The 22,903-nt window shown below is 44.0% G+C and overlaps 1 protein-coding gene and 1 long non-coding RNA gene across 22 annotated transcripts in view; one reads left to right on the plus strand and one right to left on the minus strand.

Moving 5' to 3' along the window:
* The first annotated feature begins 544 nt into the window (after positions 1-544).
* LOC102156099 overlaps positions 545-22,903 on the plus strand; it is an 81,115-nt gene continuing 58,756 nt past the window's right edge. For 6 of the 16 annotated variants that reach the window (XR_005361447.1, XR_005361440.1, XR_005361441.1 and 3 more), the window contains exons 1-6: positions 3,173-3,641; positions 3,860-4,273; positions 4,520-5,507; positions 13,003-13,088; positions 13,494-13,600; positions 22,225-22,309. This is a non-coding gene — a long non-coding RNA (uncharacterized LOC102156099). Of the gene's footprint in view, positions 811-2,780; positions 2,946-3,172; positions 3,642-3,859; positions 4,274-4,519; positions 5,520-6,144; positions 6,847-13,002; positions 13,089-13,493; positions 13,601-22,224; positions 22,310-22,903 lie in introns of those variants that run through there. The other 10 variants (XR_005361448.1, XR_005361449.1, XR_005361446.1 and 7 more) reach the window with 10 other exon arrangements.
* LRRC7 (leucine rich repeat containing 7) overlaps positions 10,756-22,903 on the minus strand; it is a 492,235-nt gene continuing 480,087 nt past the window's right edge. For 5 of the 6 annotated variants that reach the window (XM_038541686.1, XM_038541687.1, XM_038541684.1 and 2 more), the window contains one exon: positions 10,756-12,666. In XM_038541686.1, the coding sequence (XP_038397614.1) occupies positions 12,559-12,666 (108 nt within the window). In that variant the 3' untranslated portion in view covers positions 10,756-12,558. The remainder of the gene's footprint in view (positions 12,667-22,903) is intronic. The other variant, XM_038541685.1, reaches the window with a different exon arrangement.

A 22,903-nucleotide genomic window follows, 5' to 3' on the forward strand; every position in this document is an offset into this window, starting at 1 on the left:
GAGAAGCGACAGGGAGTCCGTCCGCCTGACGGGCCGTCGGGGCGCCCCTCGCGAGTGCGGGGAGGCGAGGCCACGGGCCCGGGTGCCCGCGGGCCGCTGGCGGGCGGGGGCGGGGGGCTCCGTGCGCCGCCTCAGGCCGCCCCCGGCGAGCAGCCGCCCGTCCCGCGTTCCCCTCGAGCGGCCCGGCCCCCCGCCCCCCCTCAGCGGCGCCCGAGCGGGGAGCCCGAGCCCGGGCGCCACGGCCACCGCTCCCCCGCAGACGGGCTCGCGGCCCTTCCGTCCGGGCGGCGTCCCTCTCGCGTCCGTCGCCGGGGCTTCGCCGTCGGGGCCCCGGAGCCCGGAGCCAGCCGAGGGCCTCCTCAGGGCGCGCTCAGGTCGGGCCGCGGGCGGCGTGCGCTCACCGCGGGGCCGCGCCTGGCCTTGCCCTCGGCAGGGCCCGGGGACCCACGGCCCAGGAGCGCGGCGGCGGGCCGCGTGCAGCGTGACGGGTGGGCGTCCGAGGGCGGCGCGTGGAGCATGACGGGTGGGCGGCGGGCCGTGCGCAGCAGGATGGATCAGCGTCCGAGGCGGCGCGTGCAGCATGACGGGTGGGCGGCGGGCCGCGTGCAGCATGATGGGAGAGTGTCAGGCCATGGGGAGCGAGACGGGTGCGCCTCCGGTGTCATGGAGCGTGACGGATTAGCGTCGGGCTGCGTGGAGCGTCACGGGTGGACGTCCAAAGGTGGTGCGTGGAGCGTCACGGGTGAGCGTCCAAAAGTGGCGCGTGGACCGTGACCGGTGAGCGTCCGGCGGCGGCTCGGAGCGTGACCGGTGAGCGTCCGAGGGCGGGCGTCGGGCCTGAACCCTGCGCGTTCGCGCCGAAGGTCCGTCTCGCACTTAGGGGACCACGTGGGCTCCACGCGGTATAAAGTTCCGCTGCCCGGGCCTCCCCGTGTGAGCACCCGGGGCGCCGCACGCCACAGCCGGTAAACACCAGTGGCCGTTTGAGAGCGCGAGGAACGACGTCTTTCCGAGCGGGCCCTGGACGTGCGCCCTGCCCGCGCCGCCGAGGACGCCCGAGGACCCCGAGGCAGCGCCCACCGGCTGGCTCTGCGGGACGAGCACAGGTCACGGCCGCCGCCAGCCCGCTGCGCCTCCGCGGCGGACGGGCCTGGGAGCTCCGTTTCCTCGTCCGACGCGCCGGGACTCCCCGCAGGGCAGCCGACTTTCCAGAACGTTCTCGGGCATGCGCGTGCCGAGCCCACTTTTATCAGGGGGTTGCAGTTCCGCTTCTAGGTTAATTCTTACCCGACCTTAGAATAAAATCCTTAATTTTAATCTCAAAGAACAGACGAAAACGCGAGGATTTTGTTGGGTGGGAAACCGCAGCGCTGCTTCTCCCGCCGGCGTGGCCCGACGGGCTGGTCCCCGAGGACAATGTCGGGGACGTGGGGCGGCCCCGGTTCCGGGTGCCGCGGGGGTGGCCGGGTGGCCCCGCAGCCCTCCGAGGCCTTGGGGCGGGGGTCCCGGGCGCCTCGGCCGCGATGCTCGCTTCCTGGGAGGTGTCACGTGCCCCCGCGGCCACACGCCAGTGACTCAGTTGAAAGCCAAGCGTCGAGAGACAGCAGGCGTCCCCCGCCCCGTCCCTCCCCGTCAGGCGGCGCCGCCTCCGTGACTGCGGCCTCGGCCGGTGAGGGAGCCTCCCCGGGAGCCGAAGCCCAGGGCGCGTGGGAACCGCGGCAGCCCCGCCAGTCCGCCTCCCCGCGGGGGCGCGTGGGGCCGCCCGGCTCGCGCCACTCCACCCGCGCCGCACGGCGTCCGCTTCGGGGAAGAACACGTGGGGGACAGGAGCCTGCCTGCGGGGGAGGGAACGCGAGCCTCCGCACACGACCCCAGGTCACGCGGAGGGCGCCGCCCAGCCTCCGCTCCAGCCTCGGCTCGTGGTTGGGCTCAGGTCACGACCCCGGGGTCACGATCCTCTCTCCCGCTCCCTGTGCCCGCCCCGCCCCACCTTCTCATAAATCTTAAAAAACCCGGATCCAGCCGACGGGCCGTCCGCCGTCGCATCGGGCCAGGAGGGAAGGCGCTACTGCGTGGTTCTCCGCTCTCGCCTCGTGTGTGCGCCCACGCGGCTCCTCCGCACCGTCGCTCATCTCCGTCTCCCACGGTCCTCGGCGTCCTTTGCGCGTGAACGTTTGCGGCCTCCGCGGAGCGTGCAGCGAGCCAAGGTGTTTTCATTTCGGCGACTTTCAACAAGGACAAGCTGCGGATTTCGGCCGCGGAAGGGCTGGGAGAGGGGCCTGGGCAGCCCTCGACGCGGCCGCGCTCAGCCCACACCCGGGCCTGGGCGAATCCTGCATGTGGGCGCGCTGGCGGCGCTTGCGGGGGGGCCACCAAGGAACAGAGCGTGCAGTGCTTGAGCTGCGAGCGGCTTGTGCTGAGCCAGGCCCCTGCACCGCAGGGCCAGTAACTATCATTTTTCAGAAATACGTGAAAACCTAGAAAGAAACAACAGACAAGGGACTGCCGCGTGTCCGAGCCCGCGCCTCCAGTCGGAGCTTCTCAGGGAGATGGTCGCCAGCCGGGCCTGCGACGCTCGCCGGCCGCGCCCTGGTGTGTCGCCGCGCTGCCTGCTGCACGCCGTGTCGCGACCACGCGGCGCCCCCAGCGCGGGCAGAGCCCCTCCCGCCCGTTGACCGACCGGCAGGCGCGGCTGACCAAGTCCGTCCGGAGACCCGCCCCCAGCGACGGTCGGACGCTCGTCCTGAGAGAGCGCGCCCTCCGCCCTCCGCCCTCCGCCCTCCGCCCTCCTCGCGGCTCTGACGCGGTCTGACGCGGCTCTGACGCGGCTGCGCAGAGGCTGGAGGGCGGAGGAGCACGTTCTCCTCGTTCTGCTTGGGGTTGAAGAAAAGACGAAGCGGTCGGAAAAGAAACAACGTGGACCCACACGCGGGGCGCTCGAGGAGGTTAGCAAGGGGCGTCTCAGAGAAAGGCGCGGGCTACGCGGCGGGGCGGGGCCCCGGAGCTGGGCTCAGGACGCGGGTCACCCCGACGGCCCGGGGCTCGGCCTCCCGGAGGCGGCCAGGACTGCGCCCGCCGCGCGGATCCCCCTCTCCCCGCTCCGGGGCTTGGGCCTGTCCGCGGCGGGGACCCAGGGACCGGGGACGTCGGGAGTGTGGCCACGCAGCCCGCCGCGCCAGCACCGGGGGTGGGGCCGGCCCAGGCCTGTGTCCGCCGCCGCCTTCCCGGCCGCCGGCCTGTCTCCCTCGACGACGTCGCCCTGAAGCCCGGGGACCAGGTGCCAGGTCGTGTTTGACATTAGCCCGGACCTCGGAAAACTGCCCGGTGATGACGGTTGTTCTTTAGTGAGAGGACTTTGGTGATTTTTTTCGGGCCGAGAGGTTGCCTGCCTCACAAATTACCCATGGCATTACGAAGGAAGTTTCTGGAAATAAACAGCCATAGAATGAGAAATAATTTTGCTAGATGCCTTATTCTTTCATTTCGAGATCTCCCTACTTCTGGAAGAGTAGGAGGGAGGCCAGAAACCAAGAAGAGCCGAGAGACCATGCTTCCGGCCGGAGACAGAACAGAGAGGGAGAGAGGAGCGCGCCCGCCCCCAGGCCGATCCGGTGTCCGTCAGGCAGCCTCTGTGAGCCTCGGTCAGTCCCTTCTCCCTCTCCTTTTCCTTTTTCCATTCATCCCTAATAACTTCCTTATTTCTCTCCTGCGTCCAGCCTTCGAGTCTGTCCTCACCCTCATGATGCTAAAGTGCTCTTCCCTAACATGAAGCACTCTTCACTATTCTGAAATCCTCGTCCGACTCTAAAATGTCACTCAGTCATTTACTTTTCATTTTCATCTCCGTTGGTTCACACAGACATTGGCATCCTTTTCCTCTGCAAATACATAAACACGGAACTGTGAGACCAACGTGTAGACCTATGGAGAGCCTGAGGCACCAAACTCTTAAAGAAAATAATGATGAAAGTTTCCTTCAGTGTATACTTATGGCTTCTAGAATTTAAAAAAAAATCCCCCAAACGAAGCCATTATCAGCCATCTAGCAAGTTCTCTTTGTGTCAGGAGATAGCAAGTTCCCCTCGTACAAAGGAATGGAAAGTAATGGATATTCTTTGTATAAGCAAAATGGCAGATGAGACGTGGATTTAACACTGAGAATACTTCGCTAAATTCTGTAGTCAGTGTGCTTTCCAACTCAAATGGAAAAATTCGAGAAATATTTCCGAGAGAAAGCTGAGAAAGAAAGGCACAGAAATCAAGATCCTACCAGGTAATAAAGGAACTGTGGTGAGGAGTGTACCAGCCCAGGCCTTTCCCCTGTTTCTCCTTTGAGGGGCTGGAGTCCCCGTTTCCCCCTGTAAGGGATGTAGCTAAAGAAGCTAATGCTGGTGGAGCATAAATAGCTTTCTCTCCACTTCCATAGCAACAGGCCAGGTTCTGACCTCTGTAAAAGTGTGGCTGGGGGCAAGCGGTTTCCCCCAGTTAACCAACATTTTCTTGTGACTTATCTAAATAGGCATGTTACAGCTTTTGCAGTAGTTCTTGATAATTCTGGCTGGAGGGTAAGACATTTTCACTTTTGGGATACAGGTGGAAGCCGTCCACGAAATGATGCCAAAACGCAGCGTGTAAGCCTGGTCAGACTTGAACTGTGGCCAAAGGCCTGTGGACGACTCTTCTTTATTGTACAATAGGCAGCATGAGGCAGAAGCTTCATTTACTTCCAGAGCTAAAATAGGGTGGGGACTCCCTCGGCCCAACCACCTCTCCCTAACCCCATTCCCGACCCAACCCAACTCTCTTAACCATTCTTCATGCCTCCAAATTTTAAAAATAGCTTTTGCAAAGTAATCTACCAAGTCACAACGTACAGGAAGAAGAGCGTTAAACAGAGTCTAAAACCAGATCCAGCCACGCACGGAGTCATGTTACCTCTTGAGGCCTTGGGCCTCCAAAAAAATGAGGGAACTAGGCTTATTATCTGTAAGATGCCTTTAAGTCAGAACCACGGCCCTGTGAGTTGAAATTCATGCACTCGTTCCTCTGAAACATTCCTGGAGTCTGTATGCACGACTTCTTCCAAGACAAGAAATAAAACCCAAACAAATCAAAAGGATAGGTGCTATGTATTCCAAGTCAATGAACAAAAGCCATGTCTTAAATTTTTTGGATGGTGTTAAGGTCCTTAGGACACAGAAAAGAGAAGTGAAACACAACTGCTGACACATGACAGAAGAGCCTAAAGGAGGGCAGGGGAATTAGATTAAAAGGGAGAATTAAAAAAACCAAAACCTGAACCCCCCCAGAAACCCTAGGCATGGTGAATGAACTGAGAAAGTGAAACGTCTGTGGTGTAAGATTGTGCAAGCTGGACACCAACTTCCCATTTAATTTGATATTTATTGTGTTTGTGTGCCAGGCCTGTCATCCGTGTGATGACTGTATAAACATTTATTGAGCACCTACTATGCTTCTGAAACTCAGACAGGCCCCAACGATACATGGTGAGCAAAACCGTAAGTGCCTTCTGCAGCTCTTCGGTCTGGAAGCCTCCCAAGTAGTTTCTGATCCCCTCCGGAGTGTACAGTTGATAGGAGAGGACGCGTAAGTAACAAATAGCTATGAGCTTAGGTGGAATGGGATAAGTGCTATAAATACACCAAAACCGGATATGACTATGATCATAAGAGAAATTTCTCTCAGTTTTATCTTGGTGGTGATGCTTGAGCTGGACTCTGAAGGCTGCATATAATTTTGGTAATTTAGGAAGAGGATGGGGAGAGGATTTGGTGGAGGGACCAGTGTGGGCAGAGGCTGAGGTTGCCAAGCACGGGAAATACTCAGGGAAAGCTCAGGATTTCCAGGGGTCTGATACACGGACGAGGTGCAGGCAGGGTGAAGAAGCAACAAGTAATTCCTAGATTCAGAGGAATCCAACTTCCTTGGAGGAATGAATGGACGTCCGTGGTGTGTAAATACGTGTGATCCCACCTCACGCAAACAGTATTTTCGTGGGACAGGATGAACCAGGTGCAGTGGAAATGTCCTTCTCCCCATCAAAGGACGTGAGGTAAACAAACAGGAAACTCGGCTGGCTGAAGGAACATCCAGCTCATTGCATTTCCGGGTGCCTCCTTCTAGTACTGGATCCCGACGACTCCCACGCTCCCCGTAGTCTGTCAGAGGCGGTAGTCATAGGAGCAACCCTCGGGGGACGTAACACAGAAGAGCCTCCTCATCCAAAAGCCCACGCCTTTTAAAGAACTCATCACTTCCATGTCTTTCCCCCACATGTCGGGGGCAGATAGACACGGTGCTGGGCCAGGCTGAGCAGTACATTTTTCATTATATTCTCTCTCTTCTTTGCAACAAACCAACTGACAAAATTCTCCACAGATTCGAGGGACTACGGCCGCTACTCATCCTGTCCAGTAAGTCTCCACTTTGGCCACTCACAGCCTATCAAATACTGCCCGACATCTTGCCGAATATTGATAATGGCCGCCAAAGGCCGCAAGAACCCGCAAGGAGAACTATCTACAGCTCCGAGGGATCAGCCATGCTCAACCCCAGAAGACAGTTGACCAGATAAAGATGCTACTTCCTTTTGTGATACATGGGCTGAGGGCAAGGACAGAGGGACTCACCACATTGCCTTGTCCTGTCTTTTTTCCTGGGAGCTCTCTCATCTTCCCACTTGATTGTGAGACTCTGTGCAGAGGAGATCATGTTATATACCCTTTGCAGGGCCTGGTAGATAGCTGAAGCCCAACAAATGCTTATAAGCGTTGCACTTACTGTTCTCATTCTATTCTTCAATAAAATTCCCCCAAATGTTTTGAATTTTGAATGACGTACCTCGGTCATCTGAGATTCAGCTGTAGTAATTGTCTTTCTATGGAGAAAATATGGAGTTTTCTGGCGAAAATAAAAGTCTCAAAAAAAAAGTGTCTGTTCTAAGATATTTTACTTCAGGTAGGGAGTGACCCGACCATAGGCTGCTTATGTTATTTTAAAGACACAAAGAAACAAAAGGAAAGCCTGGCACAAATGAGTGTGCAACAGTGATAGTTTCTAGGAAAAAAATATATGTACTCAAACTAGAGAAAGATGGGATGATTTATTCAACTTTTCTCAACACTCATTCCCACATACATTGAAAAGTATGCTCAGTTTGAATATAATATTTGTAGAAGTTTACTCAGGGCCTTTTCTTCAGGTCGGGCTGACACTGGTTCCAACCCCAGGCTAATGAGTCACAGGCACAGGATTTCAGTGCTTTCTACATAAACCCTGCCTGGATTTCATGATCTTCTACTCTTTGATGTGCTGCTATTAACAAAATCAGGCCAAAACAAACAAACAAACAAACAAACAAACAAAAAGTGTTTTGGAGCATCGTTTGGGGAGATTTCAGGGCAGCTGCAGAGGTAGTCTTCTCTGCCTCTCTTACATCTGGTCCCATTTCTTATCTTGCTTAGTGCTCAGTGGGTTGTTACAGAGTGTGAGCTGACTCCCTACAACAAAATCCAACCAGGGAAACTGGCAGGTGGAGTAATGCTTCTAAACCTTCTAAAGCTGGAACCAGTGAATTTTTCCCCTGCCCTAAGATTTTCTCTTTACTTCCCCTAGAACTGCTCTCAGGAAGATCAAGATAATCATATAGTTAAGAGTCCAGGGGATTCAATAGTCCTAGATTTTCATGTATTTTTTTTTATCAAAACTTGAGTGTATGGTCCCCCCAGCCCCTCCCATATATCAAAAATCTCTGAATTCTCCAAAGTAGAAGTCATGCAACTTTGACCCTCACAGGAGAGTTTCCAAACCATTCTCTTACAGATAGTGTCAAACCTGAGGAAGATTGGAACCTCTCCCCATAACAAACCAGCTGGCAGGCTTTGAGTCATTGATACAGTAAAATTTTACATTCTAAGAACAGAAGTGGAAACTTGGTTCTACTAAGGCATTATCACCCTCCCCCTAGCACACGAGGCTGGTTTGTTGTTAGAGACAGAATTGCTCTACCTTGGCACCTCGGTTAATGCTACTACTCCCCTCCCTGTTCCTTGGTCACCCAAGGAAGTTCTTCCCGAACTGGAAGCTGGAACCCTCAGCAGATCCTCAAGGGGTTCCAAACAACGAGAACTCTAAGGAGGCCTCTTATCCTTGTGCAGCAGGACAGAAGTGGCCATCCACTGCATCTGGAACACCAAAGGGAGTCACAGGGACGAATCTACAGCAGCAATAGCAGCAACGAAGACAGGCCAGTTTTACGTACGAGAAACGGAAATGCCCCCCGAAGGTCCAGAAAGTAGCAGCTACCCAGCTGGACTGCATCTGCTTTGAGTTTCACACAGCAGACTGCATCTGCTTCAGAAAATATATTCTCGGAAGGGTTTAGATCAAATGAATCCGAATGGATGCAGAGGAGAGCTGGCACCCAAGATCTCCTATGGTATTAACCCACGTGCTTTCTACCATGCACATCTGCTCTTCCACCGCGTTCTATTTTCTCACTGTCACATACACTTGGGGAATGGCCTGACGGAGCCATGGGGCAATATTCTGGGCCAAGGCAGGATGCTTTTCTTAATGGAAAGCAGTTATATTGCTAAGGAAAAAAAGTTCATGCAGGTGATCTCAAATCTGCAGATCCCCTCCCCCCCCCATTCCTACATGATGAGGTCACTACCAACCATAAGAGAGGGCACATCACCAACCCAGTGTTTGAATATTTTATTGAGCTTCAGAAAGATTTTAGCATTCCTGTGAGAGGAGCATTCCTGGAGACTCAGCCCTGCTTTTCTTGATACTAGAAAAAGGACCCATCTTCTCAACTTACTGGATTTCATTATGTTGCAGAACTTTCTACTGACCTACTGTTCTAGTAAACCCACTGCTGGTCAGTATATCAACAATCAGGCAAACATAGTGCCTGATTGAATATATCAAAGGCTCAGAGTGATAGTCCTTTACCAACGTGCCTCTCTACCTGGTTATGTTGTATTCTTGCCTCTTGATAACAACATACCCATGATGTGTGTGCCGATGACGGGCCAGAAATCGATGGAGGACAGTATTAAGAGCCAATGAAAGACAAGTTGACGAACACACTATGTCTTCCAAATTTTTAAATTTTGGTGAAGATATTAAATATGATTTTATGATTTACAGTAAAATGTTTTTCTGGCTCCCTTCATCTAATCATTTTGGCAAATTCAAATACTTTTCACTTCATATTTGAATGTATAAATCTAATCTCTTCATTTTCCTCTGTCTAAATATACTCTTTAGTTCACCTGCTAAAATAGGTCCTACTTTTAAAATAAGGAATCATATTAGTAATATGTGTACAATCGTCTTTAAAATTAAAAACAAATTGATGCTGATTTGTCATCCTCACTAAAACTACTTTTCATCTTACAAGTCGTAATCCAATCTAAGACCCAGAAACAACTGGGATTGTTTGAAGTTTACATAATCAACAGTTTTGATTAACCCGGGACGCATGTATTTTATAGGTTTCAGTGAGCAATAAATTAGCATGTTGTAAATATCAGCACATTATACTGATTTTGAGTATTCCTTGTCAAATGTACAGTTATGTTTTAAAATTACTGTATTTGGTGACTTGTCTGGAAGATGGGAAGTATCATAAGAGAGAACCTTTGAGGCAGTGTATTATAAGTCAGGTAAATCGTTTTAAAAATCGTCCACGCATGTCTACTTGGCTTTCAAAATCTGTAGGAACTCTACCAATACTTTTCAGTGCTTGTTCTTTCCACCATCGTGTTTTCCATTCCTCATCATTATGTCTTATTGATCCGCTAGATATAGACAGCTTCCTCAGTAGAAAAGATCTCAATAAAAATCAAATACCAAGAGATGAGTCTATTGGAGTCATCATGAATTCACTCCTTCATTCTTCGTTGTTGTCGATTCTCTTTTTTAAAAAGGCATAACTTTAACTTTTTTGTTGTTGTTGTTAACATGCACCAGATTCCAATTTCAGGTAATAGAACCCATTTCTCCAAAAGTCAATACTCAGAAATTAATGTATTTTTGGTTTTAGTCATCTGTGGAATGAATTAGATTTTTTTAACCCCTTCAAGTAATTAGTGATTTTTTTTTTCAGTCAATCTAAAAAAAAAAAAAAAAAAAGCCTTTTTTCATTATTACCTGCCTCTTCTCAGTCTGCAGCATAGCAGTACAATGGACCGTGAAGTGCTTTGGCACATCACATTTCTTTTCCAGTTGGTCAGGAATCCCTTTTCTCTTTCTCTCATTTCCTGTACAACAGGAAAGGTTAAAATACTGGCCCAGGACAACGTTGTCACACCAGGAGTGGCAGCGGTGATTACTATGATCCTTTTAGCTCTGTGCCTCAGAAGCATCTCCTGAAGCCCTGGGTTTGATGTGGAAACCTGACATAAGAGACTTGGGAAGTCCTATATGTGGCTCTTCTTCTACCTCTCCCATGAAAGATTAAACAAAACTGATGGGACGGGTTGAGATGCTTCACTGACCACCAGACTACACCCATGAGTTTGTTTTTCCTTTCAGTGATCTGGTGAGGCCAATGGGGGGTCTCTATCTGGATTAATGACGATCATCCTATCATAGCAGCTGGAAGCGGTGGTACCGTGGTTTGGTGTGAGTTTTTAACAAAGAAAATTAGGCTCTGAAAGACATTTCTCATCAGAAACTGTCGATATATTAAAATGCATTTAAAAGTTACTTCTGGGAAACATATTAAATAGGCCAATCATTTAATCATTTGCTAAATGTCAAACCCTATAAAATCATGGTATAATGTCACCCTGACGTAAAGCAACATCAAAATTAGTGCATCATCTATAAAGTGAAGTATCATTTGCCTTCAAGTGACAAATTCTATTGCCAAAAAATACCACTGTACTTCTAATAAGTGACACTCATTTTAATAGACCCTACAAAAATACAGTATTTTCAATGTCCCCATAAAACAGTTAACTTACAAATATTACTCTCAGAGCTTTGGTGACATCAATACATGATACTATTGTGAAAATCCTAATAGAATACTTGAAACACTAGCATGTAAACTAAATTCATTTTATATATATACATATATATGTATACATATATGTATATATATGTATATAATGAGCTATGTGGAAATATGAGAGAGCATGCATACACCCAACTCTGGGAAATTATTCTGAAATTCCAAATTAATATTTTAATCATAGTAATGACTAATATATAAAAGAAATATTTTAAAGAATTATAAAATGGATTTTGATCATTTATAGAGGAAAACAATTCTAATGTAAAAATAACGAATTCTGTATCGACTATGCTTGTCTTTCCAGTGAGACAGAACCCAGGATTGTATACTTTGAAACTTTTTTGGAAAAAAAGTATTTTCCCTATTTTTGCCCACAAAAACAGGCACTGACATTAATAAATACAGTGGGACCACAGCTCTGAGAAATTATATTTGAAGTTTCATATTTAAATACCAAAGTTTTTTAATCATCCACCATAACTTTCTAACAGCGGTCTTTCTTAATGATAAATTTTATCAATCTCCAAAACTCATTTTAAATTATTTAAAAGTAGCAAATTAGATAAAGCAACACACAAATAAATTCCACATTTACAAGTAAGGAAAGCACAGGGGCTACAGTTTATAATCAACATAAACTTGAAAGAAATAAAGCAATATCTTTCCTGCCACCCATCATTCACTGCATAAATTTGTGGTGAAAAGGATTTATCTATAATGACCTTTAGTCTGTTTCTTAATTCTGTGTGTGTTATAATTAGCTAAAGGCATTGAACAAATTAATTTGTCCTATTTTTATTCCGGTCCCAGAGATAAATGGCTAATTTATGAAATATTTCACTCTGTGTTAATGAGAATTTAGCAAATGAATATGGAACCAAGTATAAACACTTTATACCATATGTACAGTTACTTTCATAAGGCATTATCATGTAATTTTTATTGAAAAAGATTCAATATAGTAAAGTCTTATTTTAAGATATAGTTTCTTTCTCAATCCGAGATGTTTAGTTTATGAAAATATTGTTTTCTCTATATTCTTTTTGTATATATGCCAACATATACCTGTGCTAGAAATATTTAATGGGAATTACAATTCTTTATATTCGTATTTTCTATATAAAGGCATATACAACTTTGAGGCAGTGTTTCTGATGGAGAGCAGAATTCGTAAAGAGCTTGTATGTGCTTCCGTGCTCCGAAATTATATGAAATCCACTTCGAGAAGAAACTTATTTGATTAAAAAAAAACAAAACAAAAACAAAAACAAAACTGCACCAATGCACAGCCAGAGGCTGACAATTAAAACTAATACATAACCACATGAACATCATATTTATATAGTTAACATTTTTAAGGATGATCAGTGCTAACATATAGTATTATACATTTGGCACTAATGTTTGCCATTGGTCCAGCAATTGGCAAAATTTGTTTCTATGTATAAATTTATTTTTGAACATTAGGTCTGGCTAGACGTATCTTCACTATTTATAAAAAATATTTAGACAGTAAGCTCACGTTGAATAACTAGGTCTACTGTATTCTGGAAACTCTTCAGTAGTAATACAGCTTTTTCATGTTCCATATGTACAAAACTATGTCCATTTGCCTGTGAACACACAAATAAAACAGGGCAATCAATGCAAGATACTTGTCACCTCACCATTGTTTCTAATCATAAGATTCAAGGGAATATTGAGGAACCAAAAACTATCAGTTTTTAAAATTCACAGTAGAATTGGAACTATGGAAACAATCAATTTCACCCAGCTTTGATTCCATTTATTGATTCGACAAATATTTATCAAGCATCTAGTATGTCCTGTCTAAGGCTGCCCTCGCCACTGTTCTAACCATGGAGACACACTGGTGGATAACAGACGGGTACATTTGCAATACCGTCCTTGTTCTGTGGTTGGTCTTTTGATCTGTTTTGTTTTTGCAGGTACTTAGTTGAGATGTTTTGGAAGTGTCCACAGGACCACTGCCTTCTTGCTCTGGAATTACTGATAGGCGAATCCCTTCAGCAAGGTCAGATATTGCACTCATGACACACATAATTACACACTTACAGTCTTATTAAATCTTATTTTTACTCACTGAAAAGTTCTCAGTTAATACATTTTTATATTAAGGAGATTATTTTATTTCCCCTATTGCTAAATGCAAGTATATTCATTATGTATTCAGGTGGTTCTCAATGGCATCCAATACACCTAAGAGATCCATCCCTCAGAGGTAAAGCACACAGTGCGACATTAGTAACAGTGAAAATGCCTGCCATCTTCTAGTCAAGAATGATCAATCTATGCCTTTGATATCCATTTTAGACATAATTAGCCTAAGGTTACAATGTTGGGGTTCCGGCTGGTTATTATTTGATATTTACATGCTTCTCTATTGTGAGTGCTCATTTTTTTCTACATTAAATTACAGATTCTCTTGATTGGAATGATTTTTATTATGAATATACAGAGAAGTGGATCCCATAAACCTTCCCTGTCATGAAGGCCAAAAGAAAACCATGATCTTATTGAAACTTGGTAGGAATAATTCTTGGAAACTTAATGACTAACAATTATGTAACTGTTTTCCTGGCATCTGGGAATCAGTTGATTTGGAAGAGTCAGCTAAATTGACTACTTGGCAAAGTACAGACAATAGAGCTGGTTAATCGGTTGACATTTTCAGTTTTCAATTGATGGATACTAATTTCGGGAACTCATTGCCTTTTTTAATTCTTTCTTAAAATATGATTAATATTTCAAATGCTGAAGATATTTCACTGCCTTTGGCTTTTTAGAATTTAAAACAGATCTCCATCAGTACTGTATAGACTTTATAATTTAAGTGAAAGTCATCTCGATACATTATATTTTATCACTAGTTTGTTAAAATTGGTTGGCTAATGGTATGATGAAAAAAGAAGGTCCTAAAATATTGCATTTCTTAAACCACAGTACATCTAACAAGGAAAATCCTAGGATACAGAAAGGTAAATCCATGAAAAGCCATATAGCTAGAAGCATACATTTGTTTGAATTGAAGAATCTCCTTCTCTATCTCCCTCTCTTCTCTCTATCTATATATACATATATGTATGTATATATACATACATATATATCTCCTTTAATATCTATAATAACATTTAATTATTGGAAATGCCTATTTCCAAAGTTGGCATTGGCTGTTTCAGTAGTTGGGTAGAACTTCAGCCCCAATTTTTTGCATAAGTTACAATTAAAACCAGACAACTGTGTCCGTGTGATGTTATTTCTGGTGGGGCGATGATGTGGGATAGAGAACACAGCATATGGTATATTCTTCTTTTTATTCTCAATCTGTATCTGACATCAGGAAAATAGCAAAATAGCAGGTGAAATGTATGCTTATTCCACCATATTTTTGAGGAATATACTAACTACCTTAATGCCTTCAGTTTGACCAAAAAATATACCTGAATTATGAATTAAATTTAACTTTATTTACTCACTTGTTTTAAGTAAGCTGGATACCCAGTGTCGGGCTGGAACTCACAGCCCTGAGATCACGGGTTGCATATGCTCTACTGACTGAGCCAGCCAGGGGCCCCTGAATCCAACTTTAATAATAGAGTTCTTGAATGTCCTCAGTAATCACTCTGTGAGCACCCAGATTGCTCAAAAGACTCAGAAGACTCAAAACCTAGAACTGCATTGCACTCACAACCCACCAGGAATTTTCAGGTTTGAATTTCAGTAGCTTAGTGTTTCAGGGAAAAGGAAATGTTCTAGGATTTGGAGGCCACAAATGGTATATTGTCCTTAGACTTCACCATTCCTGGTTTTAGGAACTGTCAGTCTCAAAAATAATATCAATTTTAAGGGCGTAAGTGGCACAGAACCCAGATAGCAAATTAGTCATAGTTGTTAATTTTGAATACTTCTATCAAAAGGTCTTCAAAAAGGTGTGCTCCACTTCCACTATTATTTATTTATTTTTCAATCAAAAATGTCTGCTATGTGTTAGTTGTGCCCAAGGCACTGTGCTTGGCACTGGGGATAAGAAGTAATAAGAGGAGGCTCCCATCAAAGAGGTGACCATCCAGAAGGGGAAATTAGCCATGGACGTAATTAAAAATAACATAGAAAATGCCTTACCTGTAGTAGGCACTCAGCAATTGCTGAATTGAATTAACATCAGAAGAGATAAATTAAGTACTAGGGTAGCTCAGTGGAAGGAAAAGGGAAGAGGGAAGCTGTTTCTCTGAAGTGAACAACAGGAGTTTGCCCCATGCTCGCACCTCGCAAGAGTGTGATTGGCGGGGGCCCACCATCCTTGTCTCACTCAATCCTGGAGTCCCTTCCAGCCCTACACATGTGAACAGCTGGCTCTTTCAAGTAAGTTCTTCAACAATCCATGCAGGGAAAAGAGTTTTAAGATGATCTAGGTATGCAATCATTTTTAGAAGAATTTAAGAGTAAAAATACCAGTGAATTTAGACCCTAGGCCTTAGCATAGGAAACGACCATAAAAATTAGCTAATGTGGCAGGGCTTGCTAGGAGGTGGGGAGAGTTCGTGGATTCGTTTCTTCAAAATGAAGAGAGAGAGCCCAGAAAGTTCCTTCCTCTGACAGAACTTTTCTGGAGACAGAGAAAGAGGTAATAGGAGAGTAGGAGAATAGGAGCGAGTGCAAGTGGGATCTAGGCTAATCCTGTTATTTTGTAAGTCAAAGCGATACACTTCAGAGAGGCCAGGCCGCCTGGGGCTACACAACCAGGGCTGGAAAATCTGATACCAGAAGATTCCTTCTTACTATTTTTCTCAATACTTCACTGAAATAATAGCACCACAATTGCTTCCATTGATTTGACCTGACATTTCATTGATTATGACAAAATAATGAACATTTTCCCCTTAAAACTGTTGCTGTATCACCTCCTGACATAATTTGTTTTTTTATGGTGGCTGCAAAACCTTAATTCTCATTCAGATTCCTATCAGGATTAACTTAAGTCATTCCAAAAATACTGGTAGAAATAACATTTAGTCCTAAATTAGAATCTCTAGAAACGCTGAATCTCTCATTCTTATTATAGTGTTAACTCTGGCTTAATTGGGTTCTTGTAGCCATATGTGAGCTTTCTCTCTCAAAAGTGGAAAGCTTAAGTCAGGCTATCTGCTAGGACAGTGCCAGGAAACTTGAGAGGAAATGGATTAAAAAAGAAAACTTTTAGGGTAGAATCTATAAATGTGGCATTTAATTGAACAAGGGTATAAGAAACAAACAAGAATCAGACTGTGATGCCATTAGGAGAAAATAGAAATGAAGGAACAGCTCAGTTGGGAAGGCATCGAGTCTGAGGCCATGGCAATGGATGCAAAGGGAACTGTTGATCATATATTTAGAAACAAGACACGAGTTCAGGAAGGAGGTCAGGGTGGCAGCGTAAGCGACAGAGGTTAGGTTTTACTGCAGTTTGGTATTCACCACACAGAATCCGGAGGGATTTGTCAGAAAATACATGTAAAAGGGAGCATTGTAGAAGGAAAGGAAATCTAACCAGGGGATTGGGACGGGGTGGCAACTTGGGACATGCAGAGCAAAGCTGATAGGTGGTGTTTGCGGTTGGTTGCCCTGCGCAGCTAGGAAACTGACGTAAGGGAGGGGAAGGGGACGGGGAAGCAGAGCTTAACTCTTCCTGCCAGAAGATGGTAGAAAGCTGGCTCCAGTTTAATGGCTGAACTGAAGAGCAGGGATTCTTGTGGGACAAATGCTAGAGAGGAAAGAACAGGACAGCTGGGGTCCAGGTAGATGCAGGCGGAAGGCTAACTGGGAAGAGTGGTCCTGAGGGGGATCAAGGTACTGTGCTCACAAAAGTAGCAGGAAATCCAAGGGAATCAAGTCTTTTCCAGTGGCCCCAGTGAATCCCAGCTTTCCGCAGCACAGAGGGGAAAAAAGCAAGGAAAGGGCACAGCTGGATGAAGTCAGGCCTTGTATCTGGAGCTGTTTCCAATAAAACAGGCTTCAAGATGTTCTGAACCACAGTCCGGGTTCTGATCCAGGGCTAGAAAGAGCCCTCAAAGAAAGGAGCTTTTAACATCACTTTAAACCATCAGCTTCTAGTTTCCATGCTTTGTAAGTGACAAATGAGAGTTATATAGTTGGAAGCTCAGGTACAGAGCTGACTTCCCAGAAGGAAATAAGCAGATTGATGACTTAGATCACTGAGGCAAATAAACAGTAGGACTCTACCTGTAATTTTAGTCTCCAGAAATATTTTGGATCTAAAACCAGAGCTTTGCGGGAACTTCAAGAGGCCTATTTAAGATGCCACCACGAGAGGCTGCCTGGGAGTGGCTTCGAAATTCCAGAAAGGGGGCCCCTGGGTGGCTCAGCGGTTGAGTGTCCACCTTCGGCTCAGAGCGTGATCCAGGGTCCTGGGATCGAGTCCCACATCCGGCTCCTGCAGGGAGCCTGTTTTTCCCTCTGCCTGTGTTTCTGCCTCTCTCTCCCCCTCTCTCTGTGTGTGTCTCTCATGAATAAATAAATACAATCTCAAAAAAAAAACAAAAAAAACAAAAACCTCACCCCAAAACAAAAAAAAAAATACCAGGAGAACTCTGAAAGATCAGAAAGCTCATTATTTTAGAGAGTCTATTTAAGATTAAATGGGTTAATATATGTCAAGTGCTTAGGCCTGGCACACTGTAAACTAATCAAATGTTTCCTACTACTATTAATATTACTTTCACTATTGCCTTCTTGAATTTTCATTAAATTACAAGAATAGAAGGACAAAATGTCAGAGGAAGGAACTTTCTTTTTCTTGTTTAGTAAAAAGTAAATGCATTTTAAAATGAAAATGTGAGGACCGGTGACAGTATATGAAATATCCAGGATCCCAGAGCTAGTGACTGGGTAGGAATTTATATTACAGAAGTCAGCTTAGTAACTTGGCACATGATTCATTTCATTGGATGTTGTGAAGTTGTTAATGAATGTTTTAGGTTCATTAAGATAATTCAATTTTTTAAAAAAAATTTTATTTATTTTACACAGAGTGAGAGAGCACAAGCAGGGGGGGCAGCAGAGGGAGAGGCAGAGGGAGAAGCAGGCTCCCCACTGAGTAGGGAGCCCGATGCAGAGCTCGACCCCAGGACACTGGGATCATGACCTGGGCTGAAGGCAGACGTGTACCCAAAACTAAGCCACCCAGATGCCAAAAGCAATTCAGTTTTTAATATGAATTGAGCCATTTCTTGATATGGAACATTATGTTAGGCCCAATGCCTGGCAAAACCAGGATGGAAGGGGTTGGAAGGAGGTGTTTGAATGAAAGAAGAATCTCAGTTCAAGAGAAGCTTTTCCTTCCACTCAGTACTGAAGAGCAAAGGGAATTTATATTGTATTTGTTAAAATGAATCTGGCTCTCTGGCTAACATCGTGGGCAGTTCAGACAGGAAATCAGAAAATTATGTGACTACATTGGTGTCGGGCTTTTCCAATTAAAATGAACCTGAGAAGAATCCTAATATTTCAGCTAGTAATGTTTTGTGGTTGTCTTATGTGTGTGAACAGAAAAAGGGCTGAGAAAGTAAAGTCCCCTACTCGGTGATATTGATTGCAGGTGATTAATCCAATGGTGCTTTGAAAAGTAAATGTATATAATCTACATTTGTGCATTTGATATTTTGAATATATGTGTAATATAAGTGCAAAAGATGATTTGAAGAATCAATGCTAAGTTAATGAAATTTTAAAATACATTGTCACAGTTGGTCACATACATGTTTTATATAAACACAGTCTTGTGGATTATAATAAAATGTGTGTACTTTAGAGGAAACAGTAATTTCATGAAAAATGAGAAATAAATGAAATAGCATATTAAGTTAAAATGAAGTTAATAAGAAAAAAAATTGAGGAAAGAAAAGATATTCTGAATATCTTATGCTTCAAGAATATATAATTAATGGGTTTCTGGCTTTAGCTCATTTGAAAATATAAAGGAACCTTTTTACTGTATAATCTTGATATTGTTTCTAGGAGATATCCTGCCTTTTTAAAATTGCACTTGACATCAGTGCCATAAGATGCTTTTTAATTGTCCCTTTGCATGATTTAGACTCGGAAAGATGGAGGGTTAATGAATATCATATTTACAATTACAGCAAAAAGTAGAGCTTTGCAATTATGGCTCACCAATTTACTGTAAAGTCTACTTGGTTTCTCGATTTCATCCTCTTGTTCCTTCCAAGATTTATCTTTGATTTCCTTCTCGTAAATGTTTTGTTAAATGCATAAATTTTGGATGTTTATACTACAGAAATTCTACAGAGGATGCTGTAATTCTCCCAGGAATTTTGTTGTATCCTTATTATTCAAAGCTCTAAATTTAAAAACTAATTGCTAAGAAGCCCTGGCCACAAGGCTGGTGGTATTATGCAATAAGAAGGACAGCATTTCAGAATTAAAAAAAAAATGATATTAGGGACTTAGGTGTCTGATTATTGGTTGATTGAAACCCTCAGGGACAAACATTTAAAGGGGGAGTCCACATGTATTTTGTACACTGGATATACGTTAGTACAGTAATATCTCTTCAGATATAGGCCTATAGCTCTTGGAATGAGAGAAAACTAAAAAATACAGCAACCGTGTTAGAGCTACAAGGGCAAGCCTTCATGGTGTTTAATCTCAACAGCAAGACATTACGAGGAACAGCAGGAATCTTAAATAATCATAATTATGTTTCACATTGCTACCTGGAATTTGTTCTCACTTCAGAATTTTAATCTGATAGAGCACTGCACTCTATCACTAAATATTGGCATATATTTGGAGCTGAATATGCTGCATAATTGATACCACACTGACCTTCTGCCAAGTCATTTGAAAAATTTTCCTTTCTATCAAAAATCTGAGCCACATATCTCAAAATTCTTGGAGAGTTCCCATTTGCATCTCATTTTTTAAATGTGAGAGAATTTGAAGTCTTAATGGCTTTTACTGCAGTATTAAAAAAATCTTCATAGACTCAAACATAGATAAGGATTTCTCTTCTATCTTAAGTGCACACACATATTGCAGCTTGAATGTTTCATGAAGTCTGGCTCAAAAAAGACACGGCTGGCTATCAGAGATGCGTCTAAAGACTTTGTCAATTATTTGTTTAGGAATTTGGGCATGGAACTAATAATACGTAGTGATCCTGAAGACACGTTTACTTATTCAATCGCTTTGATTTTAGAAGGCCTGTTTTCTTCTTTTCAAACATGCTGAAGGAACCTCTCTAACAAATGAATTCCCCACGTTCCTTTGCAGAGCAGTTCCCTAACAAGCTGGAGCCCCGGGATGGAGTCCCACATCGGGCTCCCTGCCTGGAGCCTGCTTCTCCCTCTGCCTGTGTCTCTGCCTCTCTCTCTGTCTCTGTGTCCCTCATGAATAAATAAATAAAATCTTAAAAAAAAAGACAACTACAAAATGGGGATGCCTGGGTGGCTCAGCGGTTGGGGGTCTGCCTTTGGCTCAGGGCGAGATCCTGGGATCTATCTGAGATAGAGTCCCTCATTGGGCTCCCTGCATGGAGCCTGCTTCTCCCTCTGCCTGTGTCTCTACCTCGCTCTTTGTGTCTCTCATGAATAAATAAAATCTTAAAAAAAAAAAACTTGCAAAATGAGCAGAACTGCAAAATTCAAACTCTCATTTTCAGGGGGCTTGTGTAGCCATGTTGGTCTCTGTTGGGTAGAGCATTTGCTCTTAAGACAGGCGAGAAGTTGATTTCATTAAGTGCTTAAAGTCACCTTCTTTCCTCTCTTCCTCTTTCATTTTTTGCTCAGGTGATTTTGAGCACATCTACTTCCTAGCCTAGGCTGTGTAAAGCCAGGGACTTAGTTACACTCCTTATTACATATTACACCGCTTGGCCCAATACTCTGTACACTGTGGCATTTGATATATATTTTCCAAATATATAAATAGAAAATGTGATGAATATGATGCTTTCAGTAAAGTCTGTTCCAGTAGAATCAGTTTTGCATAAACGGAAGAAGCTCAAATAAGTCATTTAGCCTCTGTCAACAGTAGATACCTTGCAGGGTTGTTGTGTGATATAAATGACACCATATAGGAGTTAATTGTTATTTTTATTTCAGCCAATTTATGGAAGTTAGAGCCAGTCTAAGAAACTTAACTTGTTTTTATTGGTTTTCCAGTTTTTACTTATTATGTAGAATATTATCTTTTGCTTTGCAATGTGTGTTTACTCAATCTTTTATTAGTTGACTGTACTGAACTTCATAAATTGAATAAGATATGCGGTGAAACTCTGGCATATGAAGCCATACACATTTGTGAAAATTATTGTTGTCTTCTAATTAAATTGTATTTAAAAATCTCATTCTTTAAATGTCTTATTAAAAACAATAATTTCCCTGAACATTAAGAATTATATGATTACTGACCCCTCTGCCCCACTTTTCCTCCAACCTCTCTGATGTTTTTCATTTTCAGCCACCTCCTAAGATCAGCTAAAGTAAAGCATCAACTCATTTGACCAACCTCTCTGATGTTTTTCATTTTCAACCACCTCCTAAGATCAGCTAACGTAAAGCATCAACTCATTTGACCTTGCTGGGAAATGCTTTAGTGAAGTTTCAACAGCTTAAGTTTATTTTTTGAAGGGTCCCAACACTTCATTTTAACCATAATGAAAATTTCTCACTCTACTTTTTTTGGTAGCTTTTTTTGGGAGAAATTTTTAAAAATTCAGAGACATGAATATACTCTAACCCATTCTGAATGACTCATGATGATAATTATGAACATGAACACCGTGGGATAAAGCTGTGGGCCCAGTTAGATGCTTCTATAAGAGACATTTCCCACAGTGTGTTCTGTGGAGGTAGTTAATGGATGTTGTTGGTAAAGAGAGCTGTATGGTCAAATATGTTTGGGACATATACATTTGTAAGATTTCTTAGGTTCTGAAATGCTTGATACATTGTGAAATCCTAAAACAAGGGATAGAGTCTGAGGTGGCTCTGAAACTTCTTTGACTAAGGAATTCTTTAAAAAAAGACATCATAAGGGATGCTCTTGGGAAACACTGTGGAGTCTATACTGAATGACTCTGCTGTGCTCTTTGAGTTTTGTTCTGTTAAAAGAAGTTTTTCTCTTCCCAGACCATGAAGCTGCCAACTGTAACTTCTTGCTTCTGGCTGTGTGCCTGGATCCAGAGGCTTTCCCCTTGGTGGTCTGGAAAGCTAGGTACAAGACTCCAAGTATGAAATAAAGCCTTTCTTATGAGCAAAAGTCATGAAATTTAGTGCATGGACTTTGTGACATTCATTATGACTTCTCAGAGGCACTTTGCTTTGAGGTTATTGAAGAAATAAGCTTTAGATAAGTAAGATAAACTGTTAGCAGTGAACGATGCCTCCCGGTCATTCAAAGACATGTACAGCTTCCATTCAGGCAAGGAGGGTTTGATCTCCTGGTCAGATACAGACACAGCACTGGGTATCTGTATACGGTAGGTTCAGGCATCCATGGCTATTTCATTTATGCTTTTGGGAAGTCTAAACATTTTTCTCAAATTCTTGGCCTTAAAATTGTAGTATGGTAGAAGAGACTATGAAATAATCTTCAATTAGGTATCATATTAGTATAGTTTATATGACAAAAATCTGTTTTGATAACTGGTAAAACTTGGATGTGGTTAATAAATATCTATAAATTATTTATTTTCTCTTCTTCTGCCAAAGTGAGGCTCCTATCTGGGGAAGGGGGTAGGAAGGTAAATGAAAAGGATAAGGTTTGACTACAGTGATATAATAGAGTATTATACTTATATATATATAG

This window comes from Canis lupus, chromosome 6 (genome assembly GCF_011100685.1).
Source record: "Canis lupus familiaris isolate Mischka breed German Shepherd chromosome 6, alternate assembly UU_Cfam_GSD_1.0, whole genome shotgun sequence".
Classification (NCBI taxonomy): Eukaryota; Metazoa; Chordata; class Mammalia; order Carnivora; family Canidae; genus Canis; species Canis lupus.